At 38.5% G+C, this 25484-nt stretch overlaps 2 protein-coding genes across 21 annotated transcripts in view; one reads left to right on the top strand and one right to left on the bottom strand.

Moving 5' to 3' along the window:
• Positions 1–3310, bottom strand: part of RELCH (RAB11 binding and LisH domain, coiled-coil and HEAT repeat containing) — a 114828-nt gene extending 111518 nt beyond the window's left edge. For 4 of the 7 annotated variants that reach the window (XM_019815388.3, XM_019815385.3, XM_019815386.3 and 1 more), the window contains exon 1: positions 2532–3309. In XM_019815388.3, coding sequence (XP_019670947.1) covers positions 2532–3060 — 529 coding nt within the window. In that variant the 5' untranslated portion in view covers positions 3061–3309. Of the gene's footprint in view, positions 1–2531 lie in introns of all 7 variants that reach the window. The other 3 variants (XM_006938961.5, XM_003995235.6, XR_006587576.1) reach the window with 2 other exon arrangements.
• A 156-nt stretch (positions 3311–3466) lies between these two features.
• Positions 3467–25484, top strand: part of PIGN (phosphatidylinositol glycan anchor biosynthesis class N) — a 104298-nt gene continuing 82280 nt past the window's right edge. For 4 of the 14 annotated variants that reach the window (XM_006938960.4, XM_019815382.3, XM_045041058.1 and 1 more), the window contains exons 1-5: positions 3535–3693; positions 3889–3967; positions 5872–6020; positions 21671–21799; positions 22584–22836. In XM_006938960.4, coding sequence (XP_006939022.1) covers positions 22616–22836 — 221 coding nt within the window. In that variant the 5' untranslated portion in view covers positions 3535–3693; positions 3889–3967; positions 5872–6020; positions 21671–21799; positions 22584–22615. The other 10 variants (XM_006938957.4, XM_019815381.3, XM_019815378.3 and 7 more) reach the window with 10 other exon arrangements.

Genomic DNA, 25484 nt, shown 5'->3' with positions numbered 1-25484 from the left:
TGACAGCTTCTTATAAACTTAAGTATATAGTAACTATATGACCCAACAATTGTATTCTTAGGTATTGTCCAAATGTAATGAAAATATGTGTTTATGCAAAAAGAAACCATACAGGAAAGAATATATGCGCTCCATGATTCCATTTATATGAAATTTTAGAGCCGGCAAAACTTATGTATAGAAGTGGTTCCTAATCTGGGGAATTTTGGCCTCCCGTTCCCTGGACAATGTTGGAGACATTTTGGTTGTCACAACTTGAGAGATGGAGTAGGAATGGTTGCTACAGGCATCTAGTGTGGATAGAGAGGCCAGAGATCCTGTTAAACATTCTAGAATTATCAGGCCCAAAATTTTGACAGTGCCCAGGCTGCAAAATTGTTATATAGTGATCAGCGGAGGTCTAAAGGTGGGACTGGGGATATAATGCAAAGAAATATGAAGAAATTCTGAGGATGATAAAAATGTTCTATATTTTAATTGCAATAGTGATTTGTTTTTCAAAACTCATCAAACTATACACTTTAAAATAGGTGCATTTTGTTGTATGCCGTCTTACATCAAAGTTGATGATAAAAAAGTGCCTGTCAAATAACATAAAGCTATACAAAATAATTTAATCCAATATTAGTTTTTTTTAATATATATGAATGGAAAAGACAGGAAAGGCAAATATCATTGGTGAGATTACTTATAATTTTTACTTTTTTCTTTTTTGTTCATGTCCTTTGTATTCACTTGAAAATACTACTTAGAGTTTAAATCAAAAATACAACTTTTTTTTTTTTAGTGTTTATTCATTTTTGAGAGAGAGAGAGAGAGAGCGTGAGCAGGGGAGGAGCAGAGAGAGAGGGGGACAGAGGCTCCGAAGCAGACTCTGCTCTGACAGCAAGGAGCCCGATGTCTGGCTCGAACCCACGAACCATGAGATCATGACCTAAGCCGAAGTCAGATGCTCCACTGATTGAGCCACTCCGGCCCCCCTAAATATAACTATTTCTATATACGGAAAGTTTTAAAGAGAAATTTTCACTAGTAACAGTGATATCAAGCTGCAATAAGGTAGGCTAAGAAATTCTTTCAACTAGAACGAAGTCACAAAGCAAAGAATAACCTATTTCATTATATTAACAGAGTAGAAAAACAGCAGATGTAATTAAGTTACGTTCAACAATAGGCTAGGGGCTATACAAAGTGTGAAGGGTATAAAGCGGTCCCTCAAGAAGTACCTATCTAACGGAGAAAAATGATGCTGTCAACAAACCAAATACAAAACAATTAAAGACCACAGTTTACATATGCAAGTAGTACAATGAAACAAGCCACTGAGGGGGGGAAAAAAAAGACACAAGCAACTAACTAAACATGGGGGCAGGAGGCGGAAGCATTTACAAAGAAGACATTTAGGCCGGCCGGCAACGAGAACAGCTCTTCCTGAAAAGAAGATTATCCTACATACTGAGTAAGGAAGTTGTACCTACTGAGAAAATTTCGTATCAGAGAGAGAAATCTGCCTGGGATCTACCTTGATGGAAAATGCACCCTTTGCACTTGCACCGTGTCTAGATTTGGCAACAGAATTCTCTGGCACCGTGCGAACGGAGAGACAAAACAATCAACTGCGCTGCAGTTTAAAAATCGTACATTTAACCTTTCTTAGCAAATTCCAGTTGGCCTCATCTGACACACGAAAACTTCTCACACCATTAGTAAGGGAAAATCTAAGTTGCCTGCCGGAAGAGGATACCGGTAATGCAGAATACATCCTCGAGAGTAGGTTTTCAAGCCGTAAGAAACGCTTATAAATATACGCCAGATGGGGTAAACAATTACTTTATCGTGCTAAGAATGATTATAACTTGGTAAAAAGGTAAATTCCTACGTTATGCAGAGAAAAAGAAGCCTGCGAGGTGGTGGCATCACGAGATAGACTACAGGCAGAACTCCACCGCCCTGCTCTTTAGATTTCTCGCAATTTTGGAAACTACTGAAATTTAAGGCATCGAAATGGAATTGAATGGACTTAGTTAAACAGAACACATTTTGTGCGGCAGGAAATCCAATTTTTGAGTGCGAAGGCCATTCCAAACACAAAGGGTCTTCAGAGGATCTGACTTTGCGGAGAGAACATTTCCTATTCCTTGCTCTCGCTTGACTTTGAGTCAAAGACTTACTGCGCGCAATTTAAGAAACACAGTTTCCTGGTAGTGGTGATTCAGGAGATTAGAGGAAAAGGGAAAAAATGACTAAGGCGATAAGCCAGTTTGCAAGGGAGCCTTCTGTGGCCCCGTAACAGCCAGTGAACTGGAAACTGGATATTTTAGAGACCGACGCCAACAGGGGAACCCAGGAGCAAATGCAAGACCAGCCCAAGGTTGGAGGCACACAGGAGAGAAGAGACGCCGCCAGATCCTTTTGCTTCCACCGCAAAGACTCCCACCCTTTCCAGCTCTCTCTCTACAACGTTTCTAATGCTCACTACCTGCCCGACAATCTCCACCACCTCGCCAGAGACACAGGCTGCGTTCACTTACTGAGCTGTCCCCCGCCAGACGTCGTACTCGGTTCCCGACCTCCTGCGCCTCCAATGCCAGCTGCTCCAGGGATCCCCGGCGCCCCCATCCCCGGCGGGGTCCCACTCTGCCTCTCGAAGTTGCCTGGATTGGAGAAGTAGTCGCGCAGCCGAGGCAGTTCGCGGCCACTCTCTAACAGCTCGGTGTGCAGCTCCAGAGCGGTCAGCAAGTATTGATCGCGCAACAGCTGAGCCGCGATCGCGTCAATGGACAAGCGGGCAGGGGTCTCCCCACAGCCCCCCAGTGCCACCGCAGCCGCCGACACCTCCCCAGGGAGCCCTGGCCGCGCACTGCTCCCTAAGGCCACGGGATCCTGGGGCGACAGCGAGTCCGCAGAGCCAGGATCTAGGCCGCTCCCGGAACCCAGCCGAAGTCCTGCCCGCCGCTCCTCGGTCGCCGCTACCTCGTCGTCGTCCTCGTCCGAATCGCTGAGGAATGGATTCACACCGCCGCCACCACTGCCACCACCTCCAGGCGCCATCGCCGCCATCTTATCCTGTCAGGACTGTGGGCGCCTCCCTGACTGGCTCTGACAGGCCTCAGCCTCAATTCCCCCTAAGCCGCAGCGGGCACTGCGCACTACCACAACCTTGGCCTGGCCACGTCCCACCTCCCCACCCGGAGACTAGGAGGAGACTCTGAGGCAGGAGGTCCGGATGCAGCAGCACCCGCTGCCTCAGCCACTGCTGCACCAGCAGCCGGGCTCTGCAGGCGTCTTCCTGGTCTTCAGTCTCGCGAGAAAGAGTGCATGTCCTGCCCCTCGCCCCGCCCCAGCCCCGCCCCAGCCCCGCCCCAGCCCCGCCCGTTCTAACGCCAGAGAGCAAAGATTGAAAGGCCCGCTCCCAACTCAAAGGCAAAACTCCGCCCACACTCCTGTTTGATTGGCCAGAGGAGGAGGGAGGGACTGGAGTTACGAAGGACGGGCCCTAGAATTATCGCGAGAGCAGCCTCTGGGCAGGTAGGTTTCGGGGGCGTTCCGCGGTTGAGGGGCAGTTATGACGGTGGCTTAGGAACGTTCTCTTGGCTGTCCTTTCAGGGGGCAGAGGGTAACTCTGCAGGAGAGCTAGCTTTGCGCGGAAGAGGCCTCATTCCCGAGATTACGCGTAACCCGGCTAAGCCCCAGGTAAGCCCGGGGACCAGAGCGCAGAGGTGTGGTGGCACCAAAACTGGCCTCACGCCTGCGGACACGCTGCTTCCGTAATACTTCTCACTTTATTGTTGCTGTTGTTTGCTGCCAGGTGGTGACATTGCCCTCTCACGTGTAGCAGGTGCCCAGGGCAGTTGTTAGAATTTGACATCCTTTCTCTTCCTTTCCCAGCCAAGTGACTGTCCGCTCTGGAGGCCTGGCCACAGCACAGGCTGCTGGAACTTCTGGAAGACCGCCTTCTAGCCACGGAGTTGGTGCCACAAAAGGGTGGGGTGTGGGAGGTGGAGAAAGTAACTGGACTGTAGAACTCTGGGTTTTGGATTTCCTTGGATCTGTGGATAAATATTCTTAAAGCCTCGGCTTGTGTAGCAAGCTCTGAGGGGCTCAATGAGCACTTAGGATTTAAAACACAGTTTGCACAAATGCAGCCCCATCAGCAGAGAGCTAAGTAAACTGAAGTCTAGAAACGTTCAATGGCTTGGTCAAGTCAACTCCACTAGGAAGTATTCCGAGGAACTTTAAAGTCAGTTTTCTTATGTCCAAAGCCATTCTTCTCCCACTATGCCTTGCAGTCTTTCTGACTTGGCCATTTAGGCTGGAAATAAGGTATTGACTGTGGAACGTGATTATTTTAAAGCTTGGATGCTTTGGACACTTTTAATTTCCTTTATCAAATGTTAGCACCTAGGGTATACTAAGTTTGGAAGTTCCACGTTTATCTTCTATGTCATTCCCTGATCACCGTGCGAGTGGTAAAGGGATGTTAGTTTCCAGTCAACAGCATTGGAACGCTATTCCTAAGAGCTTCTATTTTCTTCACCCATAGATTGCCGCTTTTGCAAGGTTTTAAATTTCCTCTCTGTCTGTATAGCTCCCTGTAAGCACCAAAATAAATAGGTGGCAGTAATTGTGTTATCAGGCAAGTTACACGTTACATGGAAGTAGTAAAGTATCTCCTTTAGCTCTGTGGAAAAATAAAAATAGAGCATTCTTATATAACCATAGGTCAGGTTATTGGTTTACGTGTAAAAGTATGCCAACAGTTAAGTGTCGGCTTTCAGTTTACCCAGACTCAGTAAACTAAGATTTTCATTTGAATGAGGCTTTGGGTTTTTTTTTTTCTTTTGTTTTTGCTAGAAGTTTTTTTTGACACTGTTAGTACTTAGGAATTCAAAATATTTTTTATTTATTTATTAAAAAAATTTTTTTTTAACCTTTATTTTTGAGACAGAGAGAGATAGAGCATGAACAGGGGAGGGTCAGAGAGAGGGAGACACAGAATCAGAAACAGGCTCCAGGCTCTGAGCTGTCAGCACAGAGCCTGTCGCGGGGCTCGAACCCACTGATCGTGAGATCGTGACCTGAGCTGAAGTCAGACGCTGAACCGACTGAGCCACCCAGGCGCCCCTCAAAATATTTTTTATAGAACGTTAGCTGCTGATGTTCAAATTCTAAATATTTTTCTGTGCTATACATTGTAGAAAAATATGAAAAAAAGATCCCCGATCTTAGGAAAATAGTATCAAAATAGCTAATGCTGTATCCTGTTACTATTTATTAGCACAAAGTATTGCTGATATTTACTGTAATTGAATTTTCCAGAGAGATTGAAAGGGAATCAATTTCTGGAATGGAGGAATGGGAGGGACTAGTGATTGGCATGGAAAGGGCATGATTGGAAATGGATTATTTACATACAGTATTTCCATCCCTGTAATGGAATTTTTTGAATCTCCTGCACTTAGGGTCCCTGAAGAGGCTTTTGCTTATTACGTAGGAGAGCCCAGAGTTTACGTCCCAGTTCTACCTATTATTTGCTGCGAGACCTTAAAAAATTTACTTAAATTCTCTCAGTCTCCCTTAACATCTATCTGTCAAGGGGGTAATGAAAGTACACAATTAGGAATGTGCTTGTCACAGTGCTTGGCACCTAGTACACCATAAATGTTGTTACTATAGTCAGTTTTCAATTAGTGCAATATTAGTATATATTGAAAATATTTGAGAGGTTTTAAAAAATAAAACAAATATCAACTATTTAGTAGCTAAAGCTGGAAAAAAAACAAGTCAGTAGGGTGCAAAGGGAATATCTTTAATTTAGGGTCTGATTTCCAAAATGTAACTTGAAAACAGATTTAAAATATGTCTTCTCAGAGAGCTGTAAGAAGTTGGATGTAGAATTGCTTCCATGACTGACTTCCTATACAAATCTGTAGTTTCCTGATTCTTCTTCACAACCTGTAATCATGGACTTGTTTATATGAGCTTTCAAGACCACACCACATCAACTGGCCATCTTCTCAGTAAGTACTTTTCTTTTCCACAATACACAAAGGTTTAATTATCAATAAAAATGTTTAAGAAGTGGCACAAACCAGAATATTAATAATTGCTGATTGCTACTTATGATAATTTATTATGAATGTGGTTGGGAAATTTTCTACTCAGCAAAATTTGCATTAGTGTAGGTCTTTACGGCTAAAGTTTCATTGAATACTGAGGACAGTCATCTAAGCTTGTATCTTAGCAATGAAATGTTAAATATTGTTTTTTCTTTTAAACAGTTCAAATATTTTAGGGCTTAAAAAATAATTTTTGGCTTTAATAGTCTTAAAATAACCACAAATAACATTTTAAATGCAAATTTTGGGTTGATTAAAGTTTTAGAAATGGCTAATTTTTTAATGGTTTTCCAATGCATGGTAAATATTCCACAGGAATAAGCTAAATCACTTTTATTGGAACATGGATGCGTAGGTGTTTTAAAATTTTTTGTAGTTATTCATTTATTTTGAGAGGTTTCCAAATGATTCAACGATGACAGAGTTTTCTTTTTCAATAAATCTGAATAAAATGTTATTCTCTTTAAAGAGAAATATTAAGTAATAATGTTATTTAATATACATGTGCTGGGCAATAATAAAATAGGTAGTATGTAAAGGATGATATTTTGGAATCACTGCCATTTTATGTATAGTAAGTGACTTAAGCATAAAAGTTTGGTGTTTTGTTTTATTTTGTTTTGTTTTTTTAAGTATCCTGAATCTTCATAGTTCCTGTTTTCTGGAGGAATAAAAAGAGAAGCAAGGCAGCCTCTAGTGGCTATAGTGCATATTACATGTACATTTGAAATGATAATCCTAAATAATTTATTCAGCAAACATTTGAGTCTTTACTAAGCAAATGAGTGCTGGAGAAACCCTGTCTTGCTGTCATGGAATTATGGTTAAGTGATAGAGACAGACATTAATCCAAATCATAAAGAACATAGCTAGGTACTAACAAACTGAAGTACTGGTTTTGGGTTTCGGTTTGGACTGCATAGTCCCTGAGGAAGTAATGCTTGAAAATGCAAGCAGATGTTATGAAACAATGGAGTGAGAGAGGATGGAGGGTGGGTTGGAAGTGCAAATTATGCAGAGGTTTATAACAGTAGGAAGCATAGGCCACTTAAATGAAAAAGACCAATGTGGCGAGATGCCTTAAAGCAAGGGGGAGTGTCATGAGGCAAGGCTAGAAAGGGAGGCAGAGGCCAGTCCCTGTAACACCTTGTTAATCATATTAAGGCTTCTAGTCTTGATTAGGATGGGAGAGAGGCCCTGAAGGGTTTTACACAAGGGGAGAGATGTCTAGATTTGCATTTTGAAAAAAGCAAAATCAAAAAGTAATATGTGGCTACACAGGGAAAAGTTGTAAAGAATGACTGCTGGTTCTCTTGTGTACCTGAGTGCAAGGTGGTGCCATCCCCTGAGACTGTAAACACTAAGGAGGTAGGAGGGTTACTACCTAAACAGGGTTCACGGGGGATATCGTGAGTTTGGTTTTAAACATAATTCAGTTTGTGTCTCAAGTGGTTGTGTTAAGGTTGGAGTTACATATAAGAATTTGGAGCTGTTTGTAAGGCTTGCATATAGGTGCGAGCTGAAGCCAAGGGTGGATCAAAAAACCCTACACGGACGGAGGGGTGCCTGGCTGGCTCAGTTGGTGGAGCATGAGACTCTTGATCTCGGGGTTGTGAGTTTGAGCCCAACATTGGGTATCAAGATTACTTAAAAATAAAATCTTAAAAACAATAGGAAGTATAAAAGTGAGAATAACAGCCTAAGATCAAGTTTTGAGTAACCCTAAAACGCAATGACCAGACAGAGACCATTCTTCTTTGGACAGAGAAGTAGAAGGAAAACTGGAGGAATGTCCACAACAGCCAAGAAATGAGAGCTATTTAAGAAAGAGATCATGGTCAATAGACACAAACTGAACGGAAGATGGAAGACTGAAAGCCACTGGATTTTGCAATATTGGCTACATTATGTTAGTGAAAGCTCTCTCTTTCTCTGATGTAATGGAAACAAGTCTCAATTTGTTTGAGATTTAGGTGATCAAGAAAAAACAGATCATATTATTTTCAAAAAATTTGGCTGTGTTGGGGAGAAAAGGACAGCCAATCCCTTTAAAATTTTTCTTTATCAATTTTTATATTTGTGAGGTATGTCCTTGGCATAGGTGTGGGCTTAACTAATTTTCAATGCTGTAGGGTATTTCATTATGAATAAAAACTGTATCTGTTCCTTTTGTTAGATATTGTTTCCAGTTTTTATTACGAATAGCCAAAGACAAGAATTGAATTTAAAATGTGTTGCCTGTATTTGTATCTGATGTGGAATTTATCTTAATACATTCTAAAGTGGTAACTATACTAGTGCTTCTGTCCATTGGTTAAAAACATAAAATTAGAGCTCTATCTCACACCATATACAAATACATTCTAGATAATGACGTGTGAAAAAAATTTAAAACTATTTTTATGCGACATAAGACAAGAGAAATTTTCTCGTAGAAAACACAGAAAAGTTCAGTCCAGAGAGGATAAATTTGGTGAATTATGTTGCATTAAACTTCTAAAGCTTCTATTTAACAAAAACCACCACAATTTTTATGTAAGTATATACATGTTTCTATATATATGTAGAGACACACACACATACACCTGCATATAATATAATGTACAAGTCAAAGAAATAAGGCCAACAACTATAATCCTATTTGATCAAAAGATATAGACACACACAGTTGAAAAGATGGGAAACCCAACTGGCCAGTAAAAACATGAAAAGATGTTCATGCTCACTAGTAATAAGGCAAATAGATGCCCAAACCACAGGATGCCATTTCATCCTGTTTAGATTGGCTTAAGGTAAATAGGATAGTGCCAGTCAGTTGTGGGGATTTAGAGAAAATAGAAATCTCATATACTGCCGGTATGCATCTAAATTGTTATTGACACTTTGCTACTATCTTGTGAAGTTGAGAATATAGTTTATTCCAGCAATTCCACTTAACAGACATGGTTTTCAAACTTATGTGTACAGAAAATAGTTTGAAATAGATATTTCACTACAGTGTGCTATATTCATATACATGCACATACATAGGGAAAAATTAACAATACTTTTTCAAAACAATCCTTTACCTTACTACTTCTGAAGTACCTTATTGTGATGTATTCTCTATCCTATCGTATTCCCTTCTATTTCATTTTATTTAAAAGAGAAAAAGGTAATTGCAATCCACCAAATTAATTTTGTAATGAATCATCATTCTGTTTGTCTTCTGAAAATCTCCCAATTTTACCAGGAGAGATATGCAAAATTGCAGAATTCTTTGTAGTAATGACAATCGGGGACAATGTCTATCAGGATAATTTTCAAATGAATTGTAGTATAGTTATAATAGAATGCATGTGTGCCTAAATATTTAAATAACTTATAAATTTTTTTGATAGTGCTGGCTAGAATACGCTCATAAAAGGAATAAGGACTTTGTGTACATATATACTGGTAAAAATTAATTTCTAAGTAGAATGGGGAAAGCATAAATGGAAATATTGGTGATTATAATGTTAATCGAATCTTGTAGAATGACAGCTTTTAATCACATAATGGACTGAGTTTAAAATGTGTATCCTCTGCGTAGAAGAATTGCAAATAATTTATGTAGGTACTTGATGGTCTTAGTAGATAGAATATAACTCACTGTAACTCCTCATTCCATAAGTATTAGTTGCACATAGTGGGTTCCTTCCAAAGAGCATAATATGAAAGGGGAGGGGAAATCATTAACTTTATTGTGGAGAAACCTGACAAACACTTCTTCAGCCAGATGATCAAGTTTAATATCGATGGTGATAAGTCATGTTGATGGTATGCACCCTTGATATGTGATAAGAGCGGCATTTTACACATGGAGTTTTCCTCCCCCAAATCCATAACCCCCTTCTAATTAACCATGAAAAAAACATCAAATTCCAATAGAGGAGCCTCCTACAATATACCTGACTACTACTCTTCAGAACTTGCAAGTCTTCAAAACAAGCAAACTCTGAGAAATTGTCACAACCAAGAGAAGCCTAAGGAGGCATGACAGGTAACTGTACTGTGATATCCTGGAACAGATAAAGGACTTAGGTATGAAGAAAAAAATGTGAATTCTTCTCAAGTGTACAGCTGAACATGAATCATCTGCATAACTAGCAACCTCTGGTGGTTACTGGCCATGAGGAAATTTGATAATTAGTTCTTACATGACGTGTAAAGTCACATACCGTTGTCACTTGGAAGTGACATACATCATGCTGAAAAAAATATACACCCCAAAATATTAAGTATAAAGAAGCATATGAACTAGTGTTAATTACATAGCTTACTAGTTTACCTGATAATCTCTTGTGTGCAGGTCTCAACTACTTTCTTACAGTTTTGACTGGCAATATTTGCTCCTCACATGGCAGGTTTCTATATTTTTATTAGCTATCAAAAGTAGTTAACACAGTCTCTAGATGACATCACAGAAAATGGCTGAGTATGGCCCTTAAAAGAACAGTTCCTCTACTGAAACAGACAAGCTGTCAAAGAGTGGTAGAATTGGCTTTTTTGGAACTCTAGAATCTGATCCAATATTTATGGCAGCTAGCAGACTGCTTAATGAAGAAAAGGGCAGTTGGGTTTTGGTAAGAGAACGCAGTGGTGTTTTTACCCACTGGATTACCATCTCCATTCACTGATGTGCCAGGGGCAGCACCTGTGGGGACTGTGGCCTGTATTCCTGGTGTGACTTACTGGTATTTACTTTGGACTTTGTTCTTAAAATACTATGATCCGGTGGCTTCCTGAGAGACCAATGCAGAGGCCGACTTTTGTCTCACATTCCCCCTTCCCCCACATATAACCCCAAATGCATGGAATGCATGCTGGGAAAAGACCTAATAGGTTCCTCACCTTCCACATCTGGTGGATCTGTGAGCTCCATGCAAGGAGAAATTGGTCAGGCTTAGCAAAACAAACAGACGACTGACACCATCAAAATTCAACATAAGTAAGCCCTGGTGAAGGAGGAGAATCTGATTTCCAGGATTACCACACTGTAATATTAGAAATGCAAGTTTTCAACAAAAAATTCCAAGGCACAGAAAGAAATCAGGAGAATATGGCTCATTCAAAGGAAAAAAAAAATCAACAGAAATGATTCTTGAGGAAGTCTAGACTTTGGACTTATTACACAAAGACTTCAGTAAACTGTCTTAAATACGCTTAAAATGGCAAGGGAAATGATGGACAAAAAAACTAAAGAAAATCAGAAAGTGATGCATGAATAATGAGAGCATCAGTAAAGAGATAGGAACTATGAAGAAGAACCAAATGGACATACTGAAGCTGAAAAGTACAATAATTGGAATGAAGCATTCACTAGATGAATCTAACAGAAATTTGGACAGGTGGAAAGAAGAATGTGGAACTGGGGCCAATCGAAATTATCTAGTTGGAGAAGCTGAAAGAAGAGTGAACTGAAGAAAAGCGTGAGAGAACTGCAAAACACCGTCTTTAAATAATGAGCTTTTTAGTATGGTTGACGCTGATGTGAGCATTAAATCGCTTAAAGCCTGTGAGCTTAGGTAATAACCTTTATTTACAAGAACAAAGGTTACATGAAATCACAGCTATCCATAAAATTTGTGGTGGTTACAACTCTGGCTCTAGCCAGTGTTATCTTTTGAGTACAGGCTTAGGCTCCAAAGTAATTTTTTTCTACTTTTTATTTTGAAATATTTTTAGATCTGTAGAGAAGTTACAAAAATACTACAGAGAGTGATTGTGTTATTATACACTCTTCACCCACTGCACCTAATGTGAACATAGAACTACAGTATAATTATCAAACACCAGGACATTAACAGTTGTCTAATACTATCAACTAAACTACCATTCTTAGTTGAAATTCACCAGGTTTTCCACTATTGTATATTTTCTGGCTCAGGATCCAATCCAGGTTTCCTTATTGTATTTAGTTATGTCTCTTCAGCCTCCATTCTATGACAGTTCCTCAGTCTTTCATTGTGTTTTATGCCTATGATACTTTTGAAAAGTACTGGTCCATTATTTTGTGGACTGTTTCTCAATCTGATACACTCCCCTGAATAGATCGAGGTTATTAGCATTTTTGGAAAGTATACCACATATTCTTTTGCCAAAAATATTATGTCGTGCCTTTCTTAGTGTACCATATTAGGGTTATATGATGTTAATGTATCTTATTACTGGTTAGGTTAGCCTTGGCCCCTTGGTGTGGTGATGTCTGAGGGGTTTCTCCATTGTAAGTTACTCTTTTTCCTTTGTAATTAATATATATTTAGGAGAGATTCTTTTGAGACTGCAAATATCCTGTTTTGCTTCAAACTTTCGCCCACTCAGTTTAGCATTTACCAATGGATCTTGGTGGCAATAACTATTACTGTGGTGTTTACCTAGTTGTAATTTTATATTTCCCTCAATCCTTCTGCATTTATTAATTGGAATTTTCTGTGGAAAGGAGGTGTGAGATTCTAAATTCAGTATCATTGCATTCTGGTGGAGATATGGGATCATAATCAAGTTATTACCTGATTAAGTAGTTATCTCTAACATGATGTTAAAGAAAAAAGTATCAGCTATATTCTCATTTGATTTTCCTTCCTGAAATTCTTTTTTTTTTTAATTTTTTTAATGTCTATTTACTTTTGGGAGAGACAGAGTGTGAGTGGGAGAGGGGCAGAGGGAGAGAGAGAGAGAGGGAGACACAGAATAGGAAGCCGGCTCCAGGCTCCGAGCTGTCAGCAAAGAGCCCAGTGCGGGGCTCAAACTCATGGACCGTGAGATCATGACCTGAGCCAAAGTCGGCCACTTAACTGACTGAGTCACCCAGGCGCCCCTGAAATTCTTTTTTTTTTTTTTAATTTTAATTTTTTACTTTATTATTTTTCTTATTTTAGTGGGAGGAGGGCCTGAGGGGGGGAGAGAGAGAGAAACTTAAGCAGACTCCATATTCAGCATGGAGCCCAGTACAGGGCTCAATCCCTTTACCCTGGGACCATGACCTGAACTGAAATCAAGAGTTGGACACTTAACGGACTGAGCCACCCAGGAGCCTTCCTTCCTGGAATTCTTTTTAATATCCTTATTTGACCTTATTTTCCTTATATTGAAATAAATTATTTAAGTATAAAGATCACTTGAAAATAGGCTAAGAATACATGAGTTTGGGGTTAAGACCTGTGTATAAAATTCCTGAAGACCAATTAGAATAAAATATAATCACCAATGAAATTTAGTAGGATTTGTAGAGTACAATATATGATAATTACTTTGAGGAAGGGAAAAATTTGTATCATGTAGTTTAGTGGGGAAACCCATTTATAGGTTTTTGAAGTGGTCCAGGTGAGGAAATGATGAACTTTTGTGGTGGTTGTGAATGTGGAGAAGTAAAAAACACAAGCTCTTTTGAAAATACAACCCAACTGGACACTGAGAAATATTAAATAAAAATACAGTGTGTATGTCATTAATATTTGGTGATAATGAATATTCCAAGTCTGTAATCAAGGAGTTATGAAGTTGACTTGACTGGAATAGAAAAATACAGTATGCCTTTTTCTTTTCTATTACTTTCTTTCAAAATAATGTAAACTCAGCTATTTTGAGTTCCATTTGAAAAATAAAAATAAAAGTTGAGTTGCTTTAATCAACAATTTAGTTGTTTAGAGTATTCCTAGCACTTTACATTTGTACCTTACATGTCTTGGTTACTTTCCATTGGACTCCTGTCATAGAATCAGGCTGATGGTGTCTTTTTTTAGGAGTAAGGAGACTAAGACAAGGAATGATATGACTGGGATCCTGCTGTTCTTATACAACAGCACAATTTTTATTTTGGCTTTTACAGCTCTAGGAAGGTCAAAGTTCTCAAATAAAATTTTTGTTCTACTACTTAAGTAAGCTTTTGGGTAGTAGAAAATTTATATGATCCTTTAACACACAGACTTTGTTACTCCATTCAGAAAAGCTGTGTAATAGCAATGGGAAAAAGAGAAGATAAGTCCAGAGAGTTATTTGTAAATGCAAATGAAAGTGAGAAGTGATCTAGGTGTTTGCTTATTTGTAATCATGATAAAGAGAGTACTAACTTTTCCATGATAAACAAGAGATATTTAAATCAGTGTGAGTTTCTGTATATTCAAATATACCATGTATACTTTAGCTCTGATGAGTTTAAGATCTAACTGAAATGAATTAAGTGCTTGAAAATTGGCTTACTTTAAACAACTCAATATGATATTTGATAGACTCTGTCCTGGACTGGAGGATAGAAAAAAGGAGAATAATTTAACAAAATGTTATGAATAATTTTAGACCAAAAAATTTAACAATTTGTATGAAATGGACAAATTTCTTTTATTTTTTTAATGTTTATTTATTTTTGAGAGACAGAGACAGAGTGCCAGTTGGGCAGAGAGAGAGGGAGACAGACTCCAAAGCAGACTCTAGGCTCTGAGCTGTCAGCACAGGGCTTGATGCAGGGCTCGAACTCACAGAACATGAGATCATGACCTGAGCCAAAGTCGGAAGCTCAACTGACCGAGCTACTGAGGTGCCCCTGAAATGGACAAATTTCTTAAAGGATGTAACTACCAAAACTCAACAATTAGTAAATAATCTGAATATCCCTATATATATGAAGAAATTGCATTTATAGTTGAAAACCTTCCCACAAAGAAGACTTCAAGCCATTGGTTTCACTGGCAAATTGTTACACAATAACAGAAGAAATAATACACATTCTACACATACTCTTCCAAAAAATAAAAGCAATACTTCCAAACTCATTGATACCAAAACCAAAGACATCACAAGAAAAGAAAATTGTAGCCTAATATCTTTCATAAACATTGCTTTAAAATGCTAAACAGTATTTTAGCAAATGAAATCCAACAGTCTATAGAAAAGATATTACTTAATAATGACCAAGTGGGAATGCAAGCTCGTTTTAACATTTGTAATCCAATCAATATAATTCACCACATTAAGAGACTGAAATAGAAACACCAAATACTCACGATCATCTCAATATGTCCAGTAAAAAGCATTTGACAGCATCCACCATCCATTCGTGATTTTAGGATGTGACAGTGATATGAAGAGTAGAAGTGAATTTCTTTAACTTAATAAGGGAAATCTACAGAGCCTGGAAAACTGGCAACTTTCACCCTAAGATTGGAAACAAGGCAAGGATTTTTATTGTTACCGCTTCTATTCATCCGGAGAATACTGGAGATTCTGGACAGTACACTAAACATGAGACAAAAATGAAAGACATTTATATTGACAAGGAAGAAGTCCTTTATTCACAGATGATATAATTATCTCTAGAAAATTGAAAGGTATCTACATAAAAGCTACTTATCACTGTTGCAGGATACAAGGTAAGTGTATAAAAATTGGTGATTGAAGAACTAACGAGGAGAAATTGAAATAAAAACTACCACTTGCAATAATATAAAAAAATACAGAGTATGTAGGGGTGAATTACACAGCCATGAGGAAAGTTTTGAGGGTTATGGGTATGTTCATTATCTCGCCTGTGTTTATTGTACATTTTAAATCTGTACAATCTATTATAGACCAGTTATGCCTCAGTAGAGCTATAAAAATGCTATAAAGAACATTATTGGGGCACTTCAAAAATTGGAGTACAGATGGTAGATGAGATGAAATGCCAATGTTGAATTTACTGAAGTTGACAACTGCTGTAAGAGAGTACCACTGTTCTCAGGAAATAAACACTGAAGTATTTAGAGCTTAAGGGCCACAGAGTATGTAACTTATCCTCAGATGCTTCCAAAACAATATTACATAATTGTATACACGTGCATACACACGTGGGTGTGCATGTACATACACGAGGGGTAAGATAGATGAGGAAGGGAGAGGAGAGGCAAGACAAAAAAATGATAAAGGAAATGGGGAAAGTGTGAACATTAGATGTGTGTGGCTAAGGGGTATACTGGTTTTTGTACCGTTATTCTTGCAACTATTTTCTCAGTTTGAAGTTACTTTCAAATAAAAAAGATTAAAAATCTGTATTTAAAAAAGTGCTGTCACTTACAAAAATTCCTTATGTAGGACACAAAATAAATAACTCAAAGAAAAATTAATTGAACTTAACCAAAATTTAAAAGGACTGCTTTTTGAAAAACACTTAAAAATGAAAAGGGAGGGGCACCTGGGTGACTTAGTAGGTTAAGTGTCTGACTCTTGTTTTCGGCTTAGGTCACGATCTCACAGTTTGTGGGTTCATGCCCTGCATCCAGCTCTGTGGGGAGCCTGCTTGGGATTCTCATTCTCTCTCTCTCTCTCTCTCTCTCTCTCTCTCCTTTTCTCGCTCTCTCTCTCTCTCTCTCTCTCAAAATAAAGAAATAAACTTAAAAAAATGAAAAGGGGGGGCGCCTGGGTGGCGCAGTCGGTTAAGCGTCCGACTTCAGCCAGGTCACGATCTCGTGGTCCGGGAGTTCGAGCCCCGCGTCGGGCTCTGGGCTGATGGCTCGGAGCCTGGAGCCTGTTTCCGACTCTGTGTCTCCCTCTCTCTCTCTGCCCCTCCCCTGTTCATGCTCTGTCTCTCTCTGTCCCAAAAAAATAAATAAACGTTGAAAAAAAATTAAAAAAAAAATGAAAAGGGGGGGGAAGAGCATTAAGAAAATATCCGTTAAACATGAGAAGTTGCTGAATGTCACTGGTCATTGGGGAAATGTAAATTAAAACCACAGTAGGTTACAAGGACACTCCCACTTTAGGAAAGGTGAAATTAAGCAGGATAAAACACCAAATATGTTGGCAAATATATGGAGCAACTGGGGCTATCAGACACTTCTGGCCTGGAGGACATTACGCTGGCTGAGATGAGCTAGTCACAGAAGGACAGACACTGCATGACCCTTCTTACGTGAGATAATCTAAGAGAGTCAGGTTTATGGAAGTGGAGAGTGGAATGATGGTCTCCAGGGACTGGGTGGGGGGAGGAGAAATGGGAGTTGTTGTTCAATAGCTAGAAAAATCTCAGTTTTGCAAGATGAATCAATTCTAGGCATCTGCTGTACAACATTGTGCCTATAGTTAACAATACTGTATTGTACACTTAAAAATTTAAGAGGGTGGATCTCATGTTAAGTGTTCTTACCAGAAGTAAAAAAAAAAAAATACCCATACAGATAAGGAAAGTAGCAGCAGAGCAATGAAGCTAAAGTTGATGCATTGGTATGAAACATAGTTTGGGATTTGGTTCTCTAAGAGATTTACATCTATTCAATTAGATTTTAAACTCAACAAGGATGGCAAACAAGTTTTTCTCACATGATGAGTCCAGCTTCATGTACATCGGGAACAATATTAGCTAATACTTAATGAGTGCTGACTCTGGTCGGCACTCTTCTGTGTATTTTACACATATACACTCAATTCTAATAACACCTCAGGAAGGTGCTATTGTTATCGCCATTTAACGGATGAGGAAACTGAGGCACAAAGAAGTTAAATAACTTGCTTCAAGTCACACTGCCAGTAAGTAGAGAAGACAGGATTTGAATCCCTGCAGTGGAATGCTTCGGTACACACTCTTTCCCATAATGCCATCCAGCCCCTCAAAGAAAGATAGTGAGATCAATTCTGGACACACTGGTTATCTGAATGAGTGTTAGAAAAAGCTCAGGCTCTCCAGTGATGTGACCCAGGATTCAAATCTCAGCTCTTTCCCTTACTATCTTGGGAGGATCATTAGGCCCCATTAGACTCTTTGCTATGAAAATGGGGTTCTAATACTTAGTTGACAAAGCAGATTCTGAGGATTAGAGGAGAGAATGTAAGTAAAGTACCCAATGCAGGATCTGATGCAGAGTAGACAGTCAATAGTAAGTAGCTAGTGCTATAATTGAATACTCTTACTATGGAGATATGTGATACACAATATATAAAAGAATGTAAAGCACATTACACTTACTATAAAAATTAGGTTAAATTCTTAAATGGCACTTATAGCAAAATTATAGATTGTCAATAAAGTTTTAAAGCACTTTCTGAAAAAACTGTGTATAACAGGTGTGTAAAGCAATTTGGAAAGTTTGGCAGTTCTTTATATGAATTTAAACATCTGCTTGCCATTTAACCCAGCAATTCTCATTCTGCATATTTACCCAAGAGAAATGAAAGCATGTATACATAAAGTCCTGTGCATTTGCTGTTTTAAGAAGCTTTATTTATAATAGCCAGAAACTGGAAACAACTCACATATCCTTCAAGAGGTTAATACATAAACAATTTGTGGTATATCCCTACAGTGGGAGACTTCTTAATATTAAAAAGGAAAAAACAACTAAATCACCTGCATGAATCTCAAAAACATGCTAAATGAAAATAGATATAATAGGAGCGCCTGGGTGGCGCAGTCGGTTAAGCGTCCGACTTCAGCCAGGTCACGATCTCGCGGTCCGTGAGTTCGAGCCCCGCGTCAGGCTCTGGGCTGATGGCTCAGAGCCTGGAGCCTGTTTCCGATTCTGTGTCTCCCTCTCTCTCTGCCCCTCCCCCGTTCATGCTCTGTCTCTATCTGTCCCAAAAATAAATTAAAAAAACATTGAAAAAAAATTAAAAAAAAAGAAAATAGATATAATAAACTTTGTATTATGATTCCATCTCAGTGATGATCTAGAACATTCAACATTAATCTTTCATTTTTTTGCTTGAATTTTTTTTTAATGTATTATTTATTTTTGAGAGAGAGACAGACAGAGCATGAGCAGGGCAGGGGCAGAGAAAGAGGGAGACACAGAATCCGAAGCGGGCCCCAGGCTCTGAGCTGTCAAGCGCAGAGCCTGATGCGTTGCTCAAATCCACAAACCGCAAGATCATGACCTGAACCGAAGTCGGACGCGTAACCAACTGAGCCACCCAGGCGCCTCTCAACATTAATCGTGAATCACAGAAGAGGGATTAGTGATTGCTTATGGTCAGGACTATAGAGCAGGGATTGTCTGCAGAGGGACATGGGGGAACTTCTTAGAGAGAGAAAAGTATTCTAGATCTCGATTCTGTTTATGTGAGTACATACTTGCCAAAACATAAAACCTAAAATAGGTCCATTTTTATATATAAATTATACTTTAATAAAGTTGATTGAAAAATTAAAAAGTAGGTGCTTCAGAAAGTTTAGAATGCTTTAGAATGCTTCAGAAAAAAATTAGTAAGACTGTTGGTCTTAAGATAATTAACGTTTAAATAAGTGGAAGGTATGACAGAGAGCCCTTACACTCAAAAAGAAAAACAGGGGTAATGTTAATTTAATAACATATGTTTAAGAAAATTAAAAACATCCATTAGTAGATAGTTTTTTGGATCTGAAAGAATTATAGCAGAATTCCTTGTTAGCATTGAAAAATGGGCTGCTAGATATTATATTTTTATTATAAATACAGAATATATGATTATTTATTTATTTATTTAATGTGTATTTATTTTAGAGAGTGAGAGACAGAGAGTGCGAGAGGGGAAGGGCAGAACGAGGGGGAGACACAGAATCTGAAGCAGGCTCCAGGCTCTGAGCTGTCAGCACAGAGCCCGATGCGGGGTTTGAACTCACAAACTGTGAGATCATGACCTGAGCCAAAGTTGGGTGCTCAACCTACTGAGCCACCCGGGTGCCCCAGAATGTGTGATTATTTAAATCAAGGAAAATGAAGGGGAGGGGTCTACTTCTGGTGGTCAGAGAAACCTTGAGGAGGTGACAGTTGAGAAGACGTGAGAAATTTGAGAGGCAGGCTGCCCTGGGAGGAGCCAACCGAAGAGCCCAAGATAGATTGTGTGGACTTGAGAGGTTTCCCCGGTGCTGCAAGACCTTCAAGGCCAAAAGCAGGAAGGTCCCAGGCTAACCAGGAGTAGGTCGTCTCCTCCACTTGTGCTCTCCGTCCCATCTTTTCTGGCTTTCACAAGGGTTGGTAAGTCCTGCAGTGTCCCCAGCTTTCATCTCTTGCTGCATTCAGAATCATTCCTCAGCACCCAAATTTATTTCTAGGAGAAGGAAACCATCTAGTGGCCCTATGTCAATTTTCATTTTTCTTCTTCAGAGTTAACGCTCTCCCAAAAAGCTGTATTCATTCCACTGTCTTTCCCTTCCTTACCTCCTGTTCACTTTCCAAACAAGCACTTTAATAGGGCTCAGCCCTTAGTACTCTGTTGCAATTCTTCAGTGAGGTTAACGACACCTTTCAGCCACCAAGTCACTGTGCAGCCCTACTCTTACTCCAGTCTTTATCTGACACAGTTGACCATACCTTCCTTTCTTGAGACACTGTTATTAATAACAATTTCTCTGTTTGAAATCTTGTCACTGAGATTATTGTTCTCAACGTCTCCTTTTCAATTCATCAAATTACACCGCGTCTATTTGAAGGGATAGCTTTTTCTTTAGGAGGGCTTGTGAGATAAACAAGAGAAATCTATATTGCATGTGTTACATTAGTTTGTCAGTAGGAGAATCAGTATTTAGCTAAAAAAAAGTGCATCTGGATACAGTGTATCAAAAGCCTTAAAGGGGCTCATAGCCTTTGACCCAGTATTGCATTTATACACAGTATGTTAAACACGTGAAATGTCTAAAAGTTAATATAAAAACTACAAATCATGTTGACACTTTTAATAGTGAAAAAATGGAAAAAAAAACACTTCGATATTTAACAGCATGGGGGTGATCAAAAAAATTTCAGTGTACCCATAGAATAGAGCATGGTAATGGGGGGTGGGAGGGAGGGAGGGGAGGGTGGGTGATGGGTATTGAAGAGGGCATCTTTTGGGATGAGCGCTGGGTGTTGTATGGAAACCAATTTGACAATAAATCTCATATATTAAAAAAAAAAAAAAAGGATAGAGCATGGTAATAGTAAATGGTATGTACCAAGAGGATTTTTTTTTAAGTAATAAAGAAATCTTAATGTATAATAAAGGGAAAAAGGTATATAAAAATATATAAAATTGTGAGCCTTTATAAAAATGTAGAATGGATAAAAACTATAAGAAATGTAACTGACTTTTCTTTAGGTGGTAGAATCATAGGTGATTTTTCTGCATTTTCCAAATGTATCACAGTGATTGTTTTATTTTTATGTTCAGAATACCATTGTTAAGATGGTACTTGCTGTGTAGTTGAAGTTCATATGTATTAGAAAAAGCAGAATATTTATTCTGAGGGTCTTGCATCTTCTAAGGGACCTTTTATACTTTGTGGAATGTCTTTAATACTTATTTGACTCTTAATTCTCTTAGGAAAATAGTGGCTCATAATTTGGCTGTTTACTGTATTTCATATTCTTTTTATGATCTGCTTGACCTTGATAAGGGTTCCCCACCCCCCCAATGTTTTAGGGTTTTTACAAGGTATTTTGCCACCTTCCATGATGTAATTCTTTAGGCCAGGAAGAATAAGACGTGTCTATAATTAAAACGACTTCATCTTTGGTGTTTTTCAGCCAAGGGTCACTGTATGTAACTGATGTAGTTATATTACAAGAAAGACAAGTTAAGAGTACTTTGTTGTTGTTTTTAATCTGCAGGGAGATTGACCAACAAAAGTAAATTATAGACTGACTTGGAAAACACTCCCATGGACTTGATCTTGGCAGTTAATGGCATACTGTCTTACAGTATTATTTAAATATTTCATATTGCTTACTTTTCTTTCTGTAAGTATTTGTAAGCTTATCAGATATGTGACTATGTCTTCTTGGTGTTCTCAGTTGTACCCCACACACAGTTATGCACAGAATATATGCACAAACATTTTCATTGAATAAATGAATATAGCCTTTGCTTTTTTTATATTGGTTCAGGGAACTGAAAGTGTTCCCTTAATGAGTATACATTTTCTGAAACACATGGAGTTTAACTACTTTTTCCTTCCTATAATTCAGCTAAATAGACAAAAATGCATGTTACCTGCTCAACTTGGTGATTATCAGGAGAACTTACAAGTGTCCTGAGCTGATAACCAAAAGTCAAAAGAAATCTGCAAACATTTAAGTAATGTTAAATTCCAAGAATGTCAGTGGTGGGGTCATATGAGCAGCCAACAGCACCATGCATGATTTTCTGTTTTATACAGGATTTGATTTGACTGAATGCTGATTCATTTTAACACTCATTTAATTCTTTGTTTTTTAATCCTGTGTTAGTTTTTTTGAACTTCGCATGCACTTACATTTATTCTACATAAATAGTTTAGTGGCGCTAATTGTGTATCATACTTGAACTTTCTCTTTGTGCGAGTGTATTTTATCACATATTTTATTTCAGTATTATCTCATTATTAAATAATGTTCATTGTTACCACCATAAATGAAAGTGAAGTTGTAAATTATGTGATATTTTATGATATATGTTCACTTCTACATGCAGTCATCAAAATATTTAAAAATATGTACAATTGCATTAAGGTTTACTCAGATTTAATCTTGTCCCCTCTCTCAGTTTTCCTCGAAGACTAGTTGGTCGCACTGGATATGCTGCTCTTCTTTATTTTGGGATTGTTCGTACATTTTGTGTTCTTCGGCTCCATCTTCGATATTTATTTTACCTCTCCTTTGGTTCATGGAATGACTCCTCAGTTCACACCATTGCCTCCTCCGGCAAAAAGATTAGTACTGTTTGTTGCGGATGGCCTACGGGCAGATACGCTTTATGAATTAGATGAAAATGGAAATTCGAGAGCACCATTTATTAGGTAAGCATGTTAACTGGTACAAAGAAAATGTTATCCTGAGATTATTTGATCTCATGGTGGACATAGAAGTGATGATGAGAAAGACAGTAGGGCACATATATATCTGCCTTTGTCTGTGGATTAACAGGTTTCTTTCTTTCCAGGAGTTATGTGTGACCTTAGCTGCTTGGCCCAACTTGTCCTAATTTTCCAAACCTGGCTTATCTTATACTTATAAAACAAGCTGGTTACATTTCTAAAATAATGACAAGTGTAAGTACTAATGAATGCTAATTACGATGGTGTTTAACTAGAAAATACAGAGTTCAACTCAGAATACACCTATAAAATATAGAAAGCCCTTCCACGTCTATGTCACTGTTAAATGTGACTTTAGATTCTATGAAGTGGCTTTGAAAAGAAATATTTAAGTTTTTAAACTTATAGGGCTCCTACAAATAATTATTATTTTTCCGATTAGCGGCCAGCCCCTCAAAAGCCCTTCTAATGCTGTTGTAGAGAGAGTGAAACTCAGATTCAAGTGGATATTTATCTAAAATATTATTCCATCTTCCCCATTCTCACCTGCCATCATTACTTTTATCTCTTTACTGTGATTTATGTATGTATGTATGTATGTCTCTTTATTTTTAGACAGAATGAGTGTGAGAAGGGGAGGGGCAGAGAGAGAGGGAGAGAGAGAGTCAGAAGCAGGCTCTGCTCCCTGTCAGCATGGAGTCAGAAGTGGGGCTCAGTCTCACGAACCGTGAGATCATGACCTGAGCTAAAATTGAGAGTCTGCCGCTTAAATAACTGAGCCACTCAGGTGCCCCTGTTTCCTTTGTTTTTTAGTTTTCTTTATAGTACTTAGCATGTGCAGGGTCCATGAAGCCTGGGGGTTTGTTTTGCATACCACTTTATTTCCAGTTCTTAGCACATAGTAGGTGATTAATAAGTGTTCACTGCTAGAAGAATGAAGGACCTTGGATTCCTGTTAATTTCCTGAAATAAATTAATGGTGGCTTAGAGAAATGTATAATATACTAAAGGATCAAAGTAAATAAGTGAGCAACTCAGGGCAGTGGGAAAAGATGAGTAAGAAAAGAAAATCAAACCAGAGTTAAGTTCGGTTCACAAAAATATGTCACGTGAATTTCTACAAATAATTAAAAATTTGGGTGGTATATTTTGATGAATTTCCTAGTTGTCAAAGAAAGAGAAATATAGTTCATTGCAAATTAATAGGATAAAAATATGCTGGTTCTGAAGGAAAAGGCGAGCTTTGCTGGTAGCCCTTGTTTCTCATTTGGGTGGTGGGTGGCAGGCCAAGGGCGTGCATGGTTGATGTGCCTTGTGTTGTAAGCCATTGTGTGTTTACAATTTCAGTAATCTTCTAGTTTCTTTTAAACCTGTTTGTGAAGGGTTTTATTCATTCCTCCCTTTGTCTTTTAAAAAATATCTGAACTGACCAAAAAAATTTTTTTTAACTTTTATTTATTTTTGAGAGACAGAGCATGAGCAGGGGAGGGGCAGAGAGAGGGGGAGACACAGAATCCGAAGCAGTCCAGGCTATCAGCACAGAGCCTGATGTGGGGCTTGAGCTCACAAACCGTGAGATCGTGACCTGAGCTGAAGTTGGACGCTTAACTGACTGAGCCACCCAGGCGCCCCATGAACTGATGAAAATGTTTTTGAACAGAGAGATCCAAATTTCTTTATACCTACCTCTTTGTGTTAAAGTTCAGTTTTCATTAAATAACTGAAGAAGTTAAAAAATATTTCTCCCTTAATAAGTGGTTCAGTAGTTTTTAGACTTTTTATTTATTATGCATGCATTTAACCGAAATTGGTTTTAGTATGAAGTAAGTCAGTATTTAAGAATGTCTAAACCAGGGCCGCCTGGGTGGCTTAGTCCGTTAAGCGTCCAGCTTCACTCCGGTCATGATCTCTGGGTTTGTGGGTTTGAGCCCTGCATCAGGCTCTGTGCTGACAGCTCGGAGCCTGGAGCCAGCTTCAGATTCTGTGTCTCCCCTCTCTCTGCTCCTCTCCTGCTCGTGCTTTGTCTCTCTCTCAAAAATGAATAAACATTAGGAAAAAAAAAAAAGAATATCTAAACCAGTCCTAGTAGTTATTATTTTGGGTGTCAGGCGTTCATTTTGAAAACCATTACCAGTGTAGTCAGTCTTGGATAACAGGTTGCTCTGCTGGTCCGTCACCTGCAATGGTGTTGCTGGTGGTTTGCTTTCTCTGGGATACAACTTAAAGAATATATATATATTTTTTAACTTAAAGAATATTGACACCACCTTTTAGCAAAAGAAAACTTAAGCCTGTTTGAATCTCAAATTTAGGAATGTAATTTAACTCCTAATTAGGAGTCTAGCCATTTCTCCTACCTTCAATTTTTTATTTTGAGAATTTTTCAGCACAGAGAAATGGAAAGGATTATAATGATGAACATCTGTATACCCTTATTGTAGGTTTAACAGTTTTTAATTATTTTCATATTTACATTTCTTTCTCAATATACCCGCACATTTACACACACACGTGCTTAAATTTTTAATTATTTTTTCCTGCATAATTTGAAAGCAAGATCTCATACACTTACCACCAAACGCTTCAGCGTGTATCACCTAAGAAGGACTTTCTCCTGCATGACCGTAATA

The sequence above is a fragment of the Felis catus genome, chromosome D3 (assembly GCF_018350175.1).
Source record: "Felis catus isolate Fca126 chromosome D3, F.catus_Fca126_mat1.0, whole genome shotgun sequence".
Taxonomy (NCBI): Eukaryota; Metazoa; Chordata; class Mammalia; order Carnivora; family Felidae; genus Felis; species Felis catus.
The sequence above is the reverse complement of the archived record's forward strand: the minus strand, read 5'-3'. Positions and strand labels throughout refer to the sequence as shown.